This window comes from Saimiri boliviensis, chromosome 1 (assembly GCF_048565385.1).
Source record: "Saimiri boliviensis isolate mSaiBol1 chromosome 1, mSaiBol1.pri, whole genome shotgun sequence".
NCBI lineage: Eukaryota > Metazoa > Chordata > Mammalia > Primates > Cebidae > Saimiri > Saimiri boliviensis.
The window spans coordinates 62,498,260-62,513,278 of record NC_133449.1 but is presented as its reverse complement, the minus strand read 5'-3'; the positions used below and the strand labels follow the sequence as shown (position 1 = coordinate 62,513,278).

At 38.8% G+C, this 15,019-nt stretch overlaps 1 protein-coding gene across 6 annotated transcripts in view; it reads right to left on the bottom strand.

Annotated features, from left to right (window-relative positions):
• The window catches only part of EVA1A (eva-1 homolog A, regulator of programmed cell death), a 74,870-nt gene that overhangs the window by 18,409 nt on the left and 41,442 nt on the right, over positions 1–15,019 (bottom strand). For 5 of the 6 annotated variants that reach the window (XM_010333409.2, XM_003922562.4, XM_074397821.1 and 2 more), the window contains one exon: positions 11,164–11,316. In XM_010333409.2, the coding sequence (XP_010331711.1) occupies positions 11,164–11,248 (85 nt within the window). In that variant the 5' untranslated portion in view covers positions 11,249–11,316. Of the gene's footprint in view, positions 1–11,163; positions 11,317–11,590; positions 14,913–15,019 lie in introns of those variants that run through there. The other variant, XM_003922563.4, reaches the window with a different exon arrangement.

Below are 15,019 nucleotides of genomic sequence, written 5' to 3'. Positions count from 1 at the left end.
GACCAGGATGGTCTTGATCTCTTGACCTCGTGATCCACCCGCCTCAGCCTCCCAAAGTACTGGGATTACAGGCTTGAGCCACTGTGCCCAGCTGGTGTTACTAAAATTTTTTATTCTGCTGGAGCACTTCTATGAAAACTGTAAGATTATTGCTAATTTTGGTTATTAAAATAATAAAATTGTTTGGTCAGCTTATGTTATTGTTAACCAAATGTTCCTATAGATAGCATATTACACAGATGTTTTAATTCATCCTTTCACCCTAGGTCAATTTTCCTTAATTTTATTCATCAAATTGTATTTACTGTACATAAAGAAACATTGCAGTTACCGTGTGCTCTGCAGATCTGTACGTTGTTAGAAATACAAATTCTCAGTCAAAACTCACACCTATTTTACAGAAATCTGGATTTTAAATAATACTTTGAGATAATTTCTATGCAAATTAATGACTGTTAAGGGGGGTAATTCAATTCTGAAAAGAGGGGAAGTTTACATGGGTATATTGATTTGTCAAAAAGGTACAATAAAGATTGTACCTTTCAATGTGTATGCATTTTATCTAAAAAATAATAAAAAACCTAATGAAGTGGGGGTGGGGAATGAATCGAAGTACAGATTAAACAAAAATGACACACGACTAGTAGATGTTAAAACTGGGTGACAGTCTATTATACTTTTTGGTATTTTGCATATGTTTTGAATGTTCTGTAATAAAACACTTATATGAAATGACAAAGTTGATCTATACTTAGTTCTTAAGATCTTGGTTACCTTTGGAAAGAGAAGGAGATCATGACTATCAGGGCATAAGCAAGTCTGATTCTATTTCTTGGTTACACAAGTGTACTTAGGTTATAATAATTCATCAAGCTTTCCATAAATGTTCTGTGCATATGTTTCTGTATGCATGTTATACATCAATAACAACTTAAATGTTTAAAAATTCACAAATTGTATATATTAATAAATGGTTACTTATATTCATTCCACAAACATTTACTGCAAGTCTCCAATGCCTTGGGCATGGCTTAAAGGGTAAGGACACAACGGCCCTTGGTCCTTACAGCATTCATAGTATAAAGAGGATTGAGAAATCCCAGAACTTCCATACCTTCTGAAACGTCCAAATTTGTGACTATCATCAAATAAGTTGTGGAGGGTCTTAAACCCACTGCTGAGACACTGCCTCCTTCATACCAATGTCATAGGAAACGGGATTCACATCCTATTCAATACTATACAGTTGGCGTAACTGTACTTGCAGGTACTCATTCAAGGAATATTGGTCAAATGGGGAAAAATAATCACCCAAAACTCCTGCTCTGAAAAATATTACTATATGAAAAGTCAAAAGCCATTGAAAAATTAGGAAAAATATCTGTAATATGTAACAGATACAAAGGGCTAATATAGGAAAAGTACCTAGAAAGAGTATTAAGAAAAAGGTCAATAAAAAATGAACAAAATATATGAAGAGTTCACAGAAAAAGAAATACAAATGGCTCTTCAACATACGAAAAATGGGGTCTGACACACTATGGCTCACAAGCCAAGTCTGCTCAGCCATATGTTTTTGTAAATAAAATTTTATTGAACACAATGACACCCATTCATTTGTGCATTGTCCATGTCTGCTTTCATGCTACAATGCAGAGTTGAGTTGTTATAGCAGAGACTGGCTCACAAAGCTGAAATTATTTACTGTCTGACCCTTCAAAGAAAAAGCTTCCTAACCCCTGATCTAGAAAAGCAGAAATTAAATAGCACTTAGACATCATTCTCCATCTATCAGACTGTCAAAGTTTGAAAGTTTGAAAACACTGTTGCAGGGGCTTCTCATATATCTTTTAAGAGTAAATTGGTAACAGTATTTAAATGACAATTTATTAATATTTTTCTCAGTTGATAATTTATACATACTTTGTTCCTACAGTTCCACTTTGGGGCACTTACTCTACCAGAGCACTTCAACATATATGTCATAATTATTTATTGCAGCTCTGTTTGTTGCTCAGTTTGGAAAGATTTGACACCATTTTTCACTAGACACCAGTAGAGAACTGGTTAAACTATGGATGCCCATTTATATAATGAAACAATATATAGTTGTCTAAAAGAATGAGGAAGGTCTTCACATGCTGATCTAAAATATCTCCTTAATATATTGTTCAGTGAAAAAAGTGAAGTGCCAAACAGTATGTATGGTACGCTACCTGTGCATAAAAAAGGAGGAGAAAACTGTATCCTTGTATTTTCTTAATATCTGTATAAAGAACTCTGGAAGGATGCATAAAGGCCTGATGACGGGTCAGGTTTGGGAACTGGATGGAGGAAGTAGCTCTTGGGTAAGACTCCTTGCTATATGTCTTTTTATAATTGGTTATTGAGCCATATTTATTCACTGATTAACAGAGCATCTGATGGGTGCCTGGCACTATTCTACATGTGCAGGATATAGCAGTCAACAAAAGAAACAAAAATCTCTCTTCTCCCAGGAGCTTATGTTCCAGTAGGGGAAATGATACTAAACAAATAAATACAATGTATAGTATGGTGGGTGATGATAAGATGATAAGGAGAAAAAAAAATGGGAAAAATAGGAAGAAGGAGATGAAGTGCTGAATGTGGGTTGTGGGGAGAAGTGGATAATGACAAAAGCAAAATTCACTGAGAAGGTTATTTATTATTTATAAATAAATAGGTACACAAAGATGACTTTTGAGAAAAAAATGCAAAGGAAGTAGAAGAGTGAAACAGTCAAATGTACTAAATATCCAAATCATTAAATTAAAACGAGTAATCATTCCATTTCCTCTAACAACCTTGTTAGGAGTTATTAATGAGATGATCTTCATTATAAACTATCATATTCTCGTCCCAACGGGTTGCTTACAAACAGTTAAAAAAGAAATGTTAACTTCTCCAATCCAAGTGCTAAGATAGAGGGAAATAAAACATGTGTGGGAGTATGTGGTGCCTAAGCCCATTGATTCCTGGGGGGGTAGGTTGAGGAGAGATGACTCTAAGAGAGTTCTACAGACCGAGAGGGAGTCAGCCAGTCCAGAACTGAAAGGAACAATTCTTGGGAAAGAAAACAACTGAGCAAAAGTAATGAGGTGAGAAAAAACCTGGCAAGTGGTTTAGAATAAACCTGGCAAGTGGAGCAGGGGTCTTGATCAGGGAGAACAGTGACTAAATAAAAGCATGGAGTAGAAAAGGTCAGACATTAAAAGCCCTGATAAACCACACAAGGACCTGCAGAGTGGGATGCCACAAACCATCACCACGTCCCTTCTTCCTTGCCTGCCTCTGCTCTAGGTATGCTTTCTCCACCTCAGCACTGTTGATGATGTCTTGGCTCCAGTAATTCTTTGTTGTAGGAGATTATCCTGTGCATTGTAGGATGCTTCTCCACCCACTAGATGCCAGTAGCAGCCTGCACTTCTAAGCTGTGACAACCAAAAATATCTCCAGACATTGTCAGAAGTCCCCTTGCAGAGCAAAATCACACCTGGTATGAACCACTGAGCTAATTGAAAAAGCTAAAATTCTCATTTTTCCAGCCTCCTTTGCAGCTAGAAATGACCATGTGACACAGTCCTGGCCAATGAAATACGAGAGGAGATCTACTGGAACCTCCTTCTATTTTCTGTATTTTTTGATCTTCAATCAGCCTGAACAGCAGCAGTCATTCTGAGCCATGAAATGACAAACATAGAAGAAAAGTTTTGAGAATCACAGAGATATTGGTCCCTACATTTTTTATTGTATATATTTAAGGTGTACAACCTGATGCTTTTATATACATACACATTGTTAAACAATTACGCCAGTCAAGTGAATAAACATGTTCATCATCTTCTTTTTTTATTTTTTGTGTGGTAAAAGCCCTAAGATCAACTCTCTTAGCAAATTTTCAGTATACAATAAAATATTTTTAACTATCATCCTCATGCTGAGGAGAGAAGCTATTACTCTCCTGCCTGTTGCTTGCTGGGGAATGGAGTAAAAGATAAAACAACAAAAAGCTGAAGTCAGCAGTCACGTGATTAGCTGATCTCACTGGCTCTGCCTCAGCGGGCCCGAAAGTTAGAAAGATAACTGCCCCTTCTGAAACTGGTGCCTATGTTATCTATAAACCTTAAGAATGTAACAAAGGAATGTTCTTCCTGTTGCCCAAGAACCTGTCCTTGGACATGTACTCCACACTTGACCAAGTCCACCCCCCTTTAGTTGCGTCTGTCACCAAATGATTAACTGCCTTTGTTCAGCTTCTCAAAGTTTGCTGTAACCCTTCCCCTTTCCCTCCTTCCCATGCACGCCAAATATGAATTAGCGAATCAATGAAAGACAAGACTGTAAGGTCAGATGTCCAGCCAATGGGTTATAACACAGTTTCACCTCTGCTCCCCCTTTAGAGTTGTGAGCCCTTAAAAGGGGAAAGGAGCTGTTCTTCAGGGAGCTCTCTTTTGGGGATGCAAGTTTGCCAATGCTCTAAGGCCAAATAAAGTCACTTCCTTCCTTACTCCAGTGTCTTAGGGGTTTTGTCTGTGGCCCGTCCCACAACAATGTTATACATTAGAACTCTGGACTTATTCATCCCACAAAACTGCAAGTTTGTATCTTCAGACATACTTCTCATATCCTCCTCCTTGCCCCTGGTAACTACTATTCTATTCTCTGTTTCTATGTATCCAACTTTTTTTTTTAGGTTTTATGTATAAGTGAGATCACATAGTATTTTTATTTCTGTCTCTGACTGGATATATAAACAAAGGAAATAAAATTAGCATCTATAGAGATAGCCACATTCCCATACTCATTGTAGCCCCAGTCACAATAGTCAAGATATGCAAAAAACCAAAGTGTCCATCAATGGCTGAATAGATTTTAAAAGCTGTGGTATATTTACAAAATGGAATATTATTCAGCCTTAACAAAGATGGAGATACTGCCACTTGTGACAACATGGGCAAAGCTGGAATACATTATACTGAGTAAAATAAGCCAGACAGAGAAAGAAAAATACAGGCCTCTACATGTTTGTGCCAATGAGTCAATGCTAGTGACCACGTACCTCCACACTTCTTAGTATGTGGGTAACATAACGTGTATGTGTTTAAGCCGCCACATTGAGGTTTTCATTTTTTGCAGTTGAAAACAATTCTGACTCTTAAACCACACAAATGGTTTGGATTTTATCTCAGAGATAATGAGAATCCTCTGAGGGATGCTAAAAAATAAAAAGAATTGCATCATCACATCTGCATTTTGGAAACATCATTTTGCTACAAAATACAGACTGTGAAACAAGATTGTGGAGACAGGAAGATCTTGGCAAATGCCATTATCATGAGGCAGGTAAAAACATGCTGGGGCTTGAAGCCAGTCAATCAAAGATGGTGGGACTAGAGTGAACGCGACACACTGAGGGACATTAACAGGCAAAATGAATTGACTCAAACCAGTTGGATATGGGCAGTGAAGAAGATGCATCAAAGTTCAAAAATCATATTTCTGGATTAGGTGATGCCCTAGATGGGTACATAGAAGAAAGAGCTTATTTAAAGAGAAGGAAAATATTCTATTCTAGGCTAGAGTGAATTTGAAACGCTTATCATGCAACCAAATAGTTATTTTCAGGACACTTAGACACAAAGCTCAGGAAGTTAGAAAAGATAGGGGAGTGAAACTGTCTAATATATGTATGGTATAATTCAAAATTTAATATTTTAATAAAATAACATCCCTCTCTCACCACTCCTATTCAACATAGTATTAGAAATTCTGGCCAGGGCAATCAGGCAAGAGAAAGAAATAAAGGTTATTCAAACAGGAAGAGAGGAAGTCAAATTGTCTCTGTTTGCAGATGACATGATTGTATATTTAGAAAACCCCATCATCTCAGCCCAAAATCTCCTTAAGCTGATAAGCAACTGCAGCAAAGTCTCAGGTTACAAAATAAATGTACAAAAAATCACATTCCTAAACACTAATAATAGAGAGTCAAATCATGAGTGAATTCCAATCCACAATTGCTACAAAGAAAATAAAATACCTAGGAATACAACTTACAAGGGATGTGAAGGACCTCTTCAAGTAGAACTGCAAACCACTACTCAAGGAAATAAGAAAAGACACAAACAAATGGAAAAACATTCCATGCTCATGGATAGGAAGAATCAATATCATGAAAATGGCCATACTGCCCCAAGTAATTTATAGATTCAATGCTATTCCCATCAAGCTACCATTTGCTTTCTTCACAGAATTAGAAAAAACTACTTTAAATTTCATGTGGAACCAAAAATGAGCCTGTATAGCCAAGACAATCTTAAGCAAAAAGAACAAAGCTGGAGGCATCATGCTACCCGACTTCAAACTATACTACAAGGCTATGGTAACCAAAACAGCATAGTACTGGTACCAAATCATTAGAAAGTCAGGAAACAACAGATGCTAAAGAGAATACGGAGAAATAGGAATGCTTTTACACTGTTGGTGGGAGTGTAAATTAGTCCAACCATTTTGAAAGACAGTGTGGCAATTCCTCAAGGATCTAGAAGCAGAAATACCATTTGACCCAGCAATCCCATTACTGTGTATATACCCAAAAGATTATAAATCATTCTACTATAAAAACACACCCACACATACTTTTACTGCAGCACTATTCACAATAGCAAAGACTTGGAACCAGCCCAAATGCCCATCAGTGATAGACTGGATAAAGAAAATGTGGCACAGGCTGGGCGTGGTGGCTCACGCTTGTAATCCAAGCACTTTGGAGGCCAAGGTGGGCGGATCACCTGAGGTCGGGAGTTCAAGACCAGCCTGACCAACATGGTAAAACCCCATCTTTAAAATATATATATAAAAAAAAAAAAGGAAAAGAAAATGTGGCACATATGCACCATGGAATACTATACAGTCACCAAAAAGGATGGGTTAATGTCCTTTGCAGGGACATGGATGAAGCTGGAAACCATCATTCTCAGCAAACTAACACAGGAACAGAAAACCAAACACACTCATAAGTGGGAGTGGAACAATGAGAACACATGCACACAGGGAGGGGAATATCACACACTGGGGCCTGTTAGGGGGTGGGAGGCTAGGGAACAGATAGCATTAGGAGAAATACCTAATGTAGGTGATGGGTTAATGGGTGCAACAAACCACTATGGCACATGTATGCCTATGTAACAAACCTGTAGGTTTGGCACATATACCCCAGAACTCAAAGTATAGTTAAATAAATAATAAAAAAATTAAAATAACATTACTTATTATGAAGTAATATCAATAAATTGTAGAATATTAAAAATACAGCCAAGCAAAATAAAATTATAAGTACATATGCCTGCACCCACACAATTCTGGCACCCAGTTATAATCTGTAGTAAAATGTGGTTACCTATGCATATGAATATACATGAATAAATGAGATTAATGTATATGATGTGTGGTAACAGGCTTTATTTACCCAGTAGCATGTCATAAATATCTTTCTATTTCAATTAATATTGACAAATGGCTGGGCATGGTGGCTCAAGCCTGTAATCCCAGCACTTTGAGAAACTGAGATGGGTGGATCATGAGGTCAGGAGATCAAGACTATCCTGGCCAACATGGTAAAACCTGGTCTCTACTAAAAATACAAAAACATAAGCCTGGTGTGGTGGCAAGCTCCTTCCAGCTGCTTAGGAGGCTGAGGCAGGAGAATCGCTTGAACCCTGGAGGCGGAGGTTGCAGTGAGCTGAGATCACACCACTGCACTCCAGCCTGGGCGACAGAGGGAGGGTCCATCTCAAAAAAACAAAAAAAAAAATCACAAATTTTTCCTAAAATTTTTATTACATGTATTATAAGTAGTTCTGAGATGAATCATCTTCACAGTAAAATTTCTGCCTGTATCCCTAATTATTTCCTTAGGAGACATTTCCAGAATTGGGATTTCTGGCTAGTGTATGTGTTTTTAAGGGATTTGATGGATATTGCCAAATCATTCTCTAGAGAGGTTGTAGCAATTCACAATTATAACAGCACAATGTGCAAGTACTCATTTCCCCATACTTTCTTCAACACTAAAATTATATACTTCACCAGTCAAGCCTTTGAGAAATGTATAAAATGAAAATGTTAATCTAATTGCAGTTTCCATTTTACATTTTTACGCCAGAATTTGAGCTGTTTCTGTTTTATTGATAATTTGTATCTTTTTTTTTGCAAACTGTTGATTCTTGTTTTTTGGCAACTTTTCCTTTCGAGACACTTTTGTTGATTTGTAAGAGCTCTTCATATGTTATAAACTTTAACTCTTCTTCATTAATGTTTCATTTTTCCCTAGTTTGACACTTGCCATTTGTTTGCAGGGCCCATTGTGGTAAGCAGATATTTACAATTATTGGAATGGTCAAAGTTTGAAAGGTCTGTTGTGAAGAATGGGCACAAGATGTGTGCAGAAATAAATACATTAAAGTACAATGTGAAAAGCTCAGCTGAGATTGGAGACTATGAATTTCTAGTGGCATCCAATTGCAGATTATACTGGTCTTTGATAACTTGTGCACAGTGAGAAAGGGTCACTTTTCTTAAGTCATCTAATACGAACCCTCGCTGGATTGGAACAGGAAAGTAAAACTAGTCCTTACCCAAAGAGAAATCCAATCAGAACTTCTGTCCCTTTCTTTTTATGCAACATCCAGAGGCCATCAGGCAAAACAAAAACAAAATATCAAATATTTTTAAACTCACGTAACCAGCAGAGAAGCAGTTTGGTTATTCAAATCATTGAGCATTTTCATGTAATTTAAAATGGCTCCTTTTATATAAACAGTATTTGTTTCCAAGAAATGATCTTGAGAAAGTCTGCTGTCTTCCTGAAGAGCACAACTTAAAACCAAAAAAGAGGTAAATATCAGACTCTCCCAGCTGACACGCCTTCTTCTGTCTCCATCTCTCCCACAGGTTACCAAACACCTTAAACATCCCCCTAACAAAGAACACACAGACACAGAAAGTGAGCAGATTCACACAGAGTTAGGGTTTCACCTACTAGTTTACTCAGAAGCTCCACGAAAGAATAAGGCAGTTATGTGCATTAGCAAGTGTGTTGCTGAAATAAGGGACCATGTGGATAGGAGACGACGCAATGGATGCACTGGGGGAAAATAGGAGGGGCCATGGACCCTGTGTGGTTGAAGACCAAATAGAGCAGAATGAGAACATGAGACAGCTACAAGATAGGACATTTTCCACAATTTTCTTCCATCATACTTTTCATCATTGCTTCCAATCCATTTATTTTATTTTCTTCACTAAAAACAGTATTTGTATCTTGTATATTCACCTTTGTATTTTAAATTTTCCTTATTAATTTCACTTACAATCAGGGGGTATCCCCCATTTCAGAATTGGTTTTCAGTCATTGAGTCAACACACTGGATCTAAATTTTATTTTAGCCACTCTGCTTTCCATTTCCTTTCATTTTCTTTTTACCTCTGCCCATACTTAAAGAAGCACTGTTTTCCTGCTTCCCAAGTAGTATTTAATTCAAGAGTGTGGGGCAGGAAGGAGGAAGTTTGGAGGATAGAGAAAAGCAGAGCCATGTATCCTTTCAGCCTTGACAAGATCACACGACACATGGTAGACATAGGACTATTCAATGAGTATCACTTTCTGTGGTCACAATTCAGGGTCATGCTGACTGAAATGGAAAATTGCCAGGTACCTCCTGGGCTGAGCATAAGAGGTCCAAAGTCCAATTGCTCCCACGCAAGACATATTTTTGCAACAGCTGATTCACAGGTGTCCTTTGGGGCTTTGGAAACTACAGACCCTCTTGGTCAGCCCCACTTCATTTGAGGGATAGCTTCACTATAGAGCTAAGAAAATTATCCTTGAATTGTTTGTGAAAACGATGCCTGAATTTTAAACCTGTTTCCCAGCTCTCGTGTCCTTTCTCTCCAATGTAGCCTTAAAGCAAGAGCAAAGGTAAGACTCCTCTAATGGGTGAGTACCTGGAGAAGGATGTCCCAGACTTCCTCAGGGGAAAGAGAAGCTGACTGATGACCTAGGCCTTCCCTGATCCAAGAAGGCAGAGCCCTGGATCTGAGGCACAAGAGACTACATGCTGCAGCTCGCCTAGCACGAAGCCCTAAGCAGTCCTTTTTTTTTTCTTTCTGAAATCAGGTTGCACACCATCCAAGATCCTCTTGCAAAGAGAAGCCATGAACTTCCTTGGCTCATGAAACCCTCCACTTGGCTCAGATTTGCCACTGTAAATCATAATATCAGGTTTGCATTTCAACTCTTAGACCACCATGTGTCAACCCTGCCTAGAGAATTAGAAAGTAAAACCAGTCCTCGCCCAAAGGAAATCTAATGGAAACCTAGTCCCTTTCTTTTTATACAATATGTCCAGAGACATCAGGCAAAACAAAACAGAACAAAAACAAAAGCAAAGTATCGAGAAATTAAAAACTCATTCAAGCAACAGAGGAACAGTGTGGTCATTCAAACCAGTGAGGATCTTTATTTGTTTTTAAATGGCTCCTTTTATATGAACATCTGTTTTCAAGAAATGATGTTGAGCAGAAAATCAGCCATCTTACGAAAGAGTGCAACTTTGACCCAAAAAAGGGACAAATAGCAGACTCTTCCATACACCACATGCCTCTGTCTTCATCTGTTCTACAGCTTCATCAAATACCTCAGAAAGCCCCCAAACTCAGAACATATACACACATACTCCCTCCCACACACACAGTCTCACACACAGGCAGCCTATGGGGGGTTAACTGCACAGAATAACCAGACTGAGGTACTCCATCAGCCCCCTCCCTGGTCAGAGTTAATGCATAGTGACAGAAGCCAACGGTAGCCCCAGGCCACTTCAATCACTCACTTGAGCTGAAAGAAACCTAAACATTTTCTTCAAGACAAAGCTCTCAGAACCCTTCATTTTTCAAATTAGAGAATGACAAGCTTAACTCCCAATGAGGAGAGCTTTCATCTCGAAACTCAGCACAGCAGAGTAGTAGCTATGATTACGTAGTGTGCCTTTCCTGAGAATAAGGACAGAGATGGCCACCCAGAAGACAGCCTTGGACCAGGCCCAGACCTCAGTCCTGGCCCAGTGGAGACCAGGCACCTACCTGAGACAAAGGAATAGGCCGCAAGGATGTTGCTGAGCAAAGCCATCTCGACGTGCTCCGGGCTGTGGCTGAGGGGCAGCCTCATGGGACATCCAGAGGGGACTTCCAGGAGGTGCTTGGCTGAATCAGCGTGGCCAGTCTACCGCTTCTCTTCTGTTTGGGAACACAAAGTGAGTGATAAGGTACATTCTGCTGTCCTAAGGCCATGTTCCAGGTAGCCTGGGCTTGAGAATAAAGAGCCAAGCTTTCTTTAGAAAGACCAACCCCAGTCAGGGGTCCACAAATATCTGAGGTCTTGTGCTGTTTGTTCAAGTGAGCTTCCTGGCTTTCAAGGAAGTAGAAACCCCTTACATCCCTGATTTTCCTGATCTTTCTCCCTTCTCTTCTCTGTATCCTCCTAATTCCAACTTAAACAATGTCCCCTTACCTCTCCTGGAACTCTTTATTTCATTCTCCCTAGTTCACCTTCAAGGCACAGCCCATCAGGTTTAAATCATCATCACATTAATCACTGCATTTTAACTCCAAGCCACAGCCCTCTCCTCTCCTGCTGTGCATTTCCAGGAGCCTGCACTAATGACACTCGTGTACCTTGATCAGTTTGCCTCATCCCTCAGGTCACTAAACGTGTGCCCTTGGCAGTGGTTCAGAGCTGGCTATCCCAGAACTGACATAGCAGTTCCTGTTCTAAAATACCTACAGGAATTTGGGAGCTCAAGCTGCTCACTCCCTCTCGCTCCGTGTCTCCACCTGTGACTGTGATGGGCCAGTCAAACACACACATGGCCCACAGACTGTCCATCCATAGAACCATCCCTCCAGGAGTCAGAACAGGGACTTGGGATCTCAGTGCTCAGCCACTAGCTGGAGGAGCATATCATCTCCGGAGCTGCTGCAGCTCTAGCCTGGCATTAGCATTACCCAGTTCACTCAGCAAAGGCTTTACAGAGAGTTCCTGAGCATGAAGTGGGAGAGAGGTGGCAAAGACCCCAGTGGCTCGTTCGATGCAGCTATGAACTGAAGGCAGGGAATTAAGTCACAGGGTGCAGAGGAATGTCAGGCTTAGGGACGGAACCTGGGCTCTCAGTGGGTCACAGAAGTGAGTAGCATGGGTCACAGTTAGAGCACCTGGAGCGTGGCAGTTCCACGAGGTAAAAGGAACGGGCTACAACAGAACACTCTCAGACTGGTAGATTTCATCAGGCTTCAGGAAAGGGCAAAACAAGAAAACACCAACCAACTCACAGGTGGGAAAAGCAACCACAAAGTTATTGGAGCAGCCAGAGGCTCAAGAATGACAAGGAATGGCAGCACCAAGAGCTTTGAAAAGAGACTGGCTGCTGTTAACAGCACCGTGAGCCTCTGAACCAGAGCCTCTGAACCAGAACACAGCGCCTCCTTCAACAGCCATTTGAGTTCCTAAAAGGTGACAAATGGATGATACTCGTGAATGGTTGGAACCATCACCCTGAGTTCAGAGGCTATTCCACAGACCTAAGGACTTCAAGATCCAGGAAAAGAGTGAAGCTACTGGAATATGACTGGGGGTGTCTATTTCAAATCCACTCCCTCCTTCTTATCTCCACTAATACTACCAGAGTGAAAGTCTTATCATTTTATTTCTAGGAGTTTTGCAGCCATCTCCTACCTGGTCTTTCTGCTGATACCTTCTTCCTGCTCAATGTAGCATCCATTCTTAACAGGGTCATTTTTCTATATTACAGATATGATCACATCATTCCACAACCCAACTCTAACGAATTCCCATTGACCTTAACATAATACCCATCCACTTTCATAATAGCTGACCCCTGCCTTACCTCTTAATGTATCTCATCCAAACTGACATTCAAATACACATATATACACAGATAATAAGAATGCTTAGTTCTTCAACAATACTACATCTTTTAGTTCCCACATGTAGAACAAGATCTTTCATCTGCTTATGCTTTTGGTCACACTCTTCCTTTTGCCTAAATGTCCCTCTTCTCTTCGTCTATCTGGCAAATGTTTCCTATAAGAAAGAATTCAGAAGTTTTATGGCAGTCTCAAAATCTCAATGACTTTTTTTTTTTTGCAGAAATAGAAAAATACATACTGAAATTCATATGGAATCTCAGGGGACCCCAAATAGTCAAAACAATCTTGAAAATTAACGAAGTTAGACATCTCACTTTTCCTGACTTCAAAACTTTTTATAAATCTATAGTAATCAAAACAGTGTAGGACTAGCATATAAAAACAGATATGTAGCATAATGGAATAGAATAGAACATCCAAAAATAAACCCTTACGTATATGTTCAAATTATTTTTGCAAGGGTGCCAAGACCACTCAATGGGGAAAGATTGCCTTTTCAGCAAACAGTGTTGGAAAAACTGAATATTCATGTGCAAAAGGATGAAGTTAGACTCTTACCTTATACTATATATAAAATTAACTCAAGATGTATCAAAGACCTAAATGTAACAGCTGAAAATTTTAGAAGAAAACATAGGGGTAAAGATTCATGAAATTGAATTTGACAACGACTTTTTGGATATGACACCAAAAGCACAGGCCACAAGAGTTAAAAAAAGAAATGTATTCTATTAAAATTAAAAACTTCTGTGCATCGCAGGGTACAACAGAGTGAAAAGGCAACCCCAAAAATGAGAGAAAATATTTGCAAATACTATATCTCATAAAGGGTTAATAACCAGGCTACTACCTCTCCTAATTCCTAATATCAGAACTCCTATAACTCAACACCTAAAAACAAAGAGCTCAATTTAAAAATGGGCAACAAACTTGAAGCAATATTTCTCTGAAGATATACAAGTTTCCAACAGGCACATGAAAAGATGCTCCACATAACAAAGTGTTAATGAAATCAAAATCAAAACCACAATAAAACATCACCTCATACCCATTAGGATGGCTATCAAAAATCAGAAAATAAGTACTGGAACCCTGTGCACTACTGATGGGAAGGTAAAACTGGGCAACCACTATGGAAAATAGTATGACTATTCCTTAGAAAATGTTTAAATATGATTATGCTATGACCCAGCAATTCCACCTCTGGGTATATACTCAAAGGATTTTAAAGCAGAGACTTGAACAGAATTTGTACACCAATATTCAGAGCTGCATTATTCACAATAGCCAAAAGGTGGAAGTAACCCAAATGTCCATCCACGGATGGATGAATAAATAAAAAGTAGTGCATACATACAAGGCAATATTACTCAGAGCCTTTAAAAGGAAGGCAAAAACATGGATGAAACTTGAGGACATTAGGCTAAGTGAAATAGGCCAGGCAAAAAGGACAGATATTATATGACTCCAAATGTTTGAATCACCTAGAGTGGTCATATTGATAGAGAGAGAAAGTAGAGTAGTGGTTGGCAGGAGCAGGGGAAGGGAAGGGAGGAAAAGAGAATTATTGAGCAGGGCACAGGGTACAAAGTTTCTGTTTTGCAAGATGAAAAGAATTCTGGGGATGGATGATGGTGATGGTTGTGCAATAATGTAAATATACTTAGTGCCACTGAACTGTACACCTAAAAATAATTTAAGATGATGGATTTTGTTATGTTTATTTTACCACAATTTAAAAATTTTATTGGTGAGGTAAAACAGTGAATTTTGAAGGTTGCTTTATTTAATGAATCTTGCAATCAGGTTTTGGTTTTAAGTTTATAAGAATGATGGCAGAGTTATCTTTTAGTGATATTAATTTGAAGTCAATAAAATCCTAATTCATATCACATTTGAATATGGCTTAATTTTAAGTAAGAGATGTTATTGTACTTATTTTTAAAAATTGGATTATAAATAAGTATAATCTATCATATTTATAGATGATAAA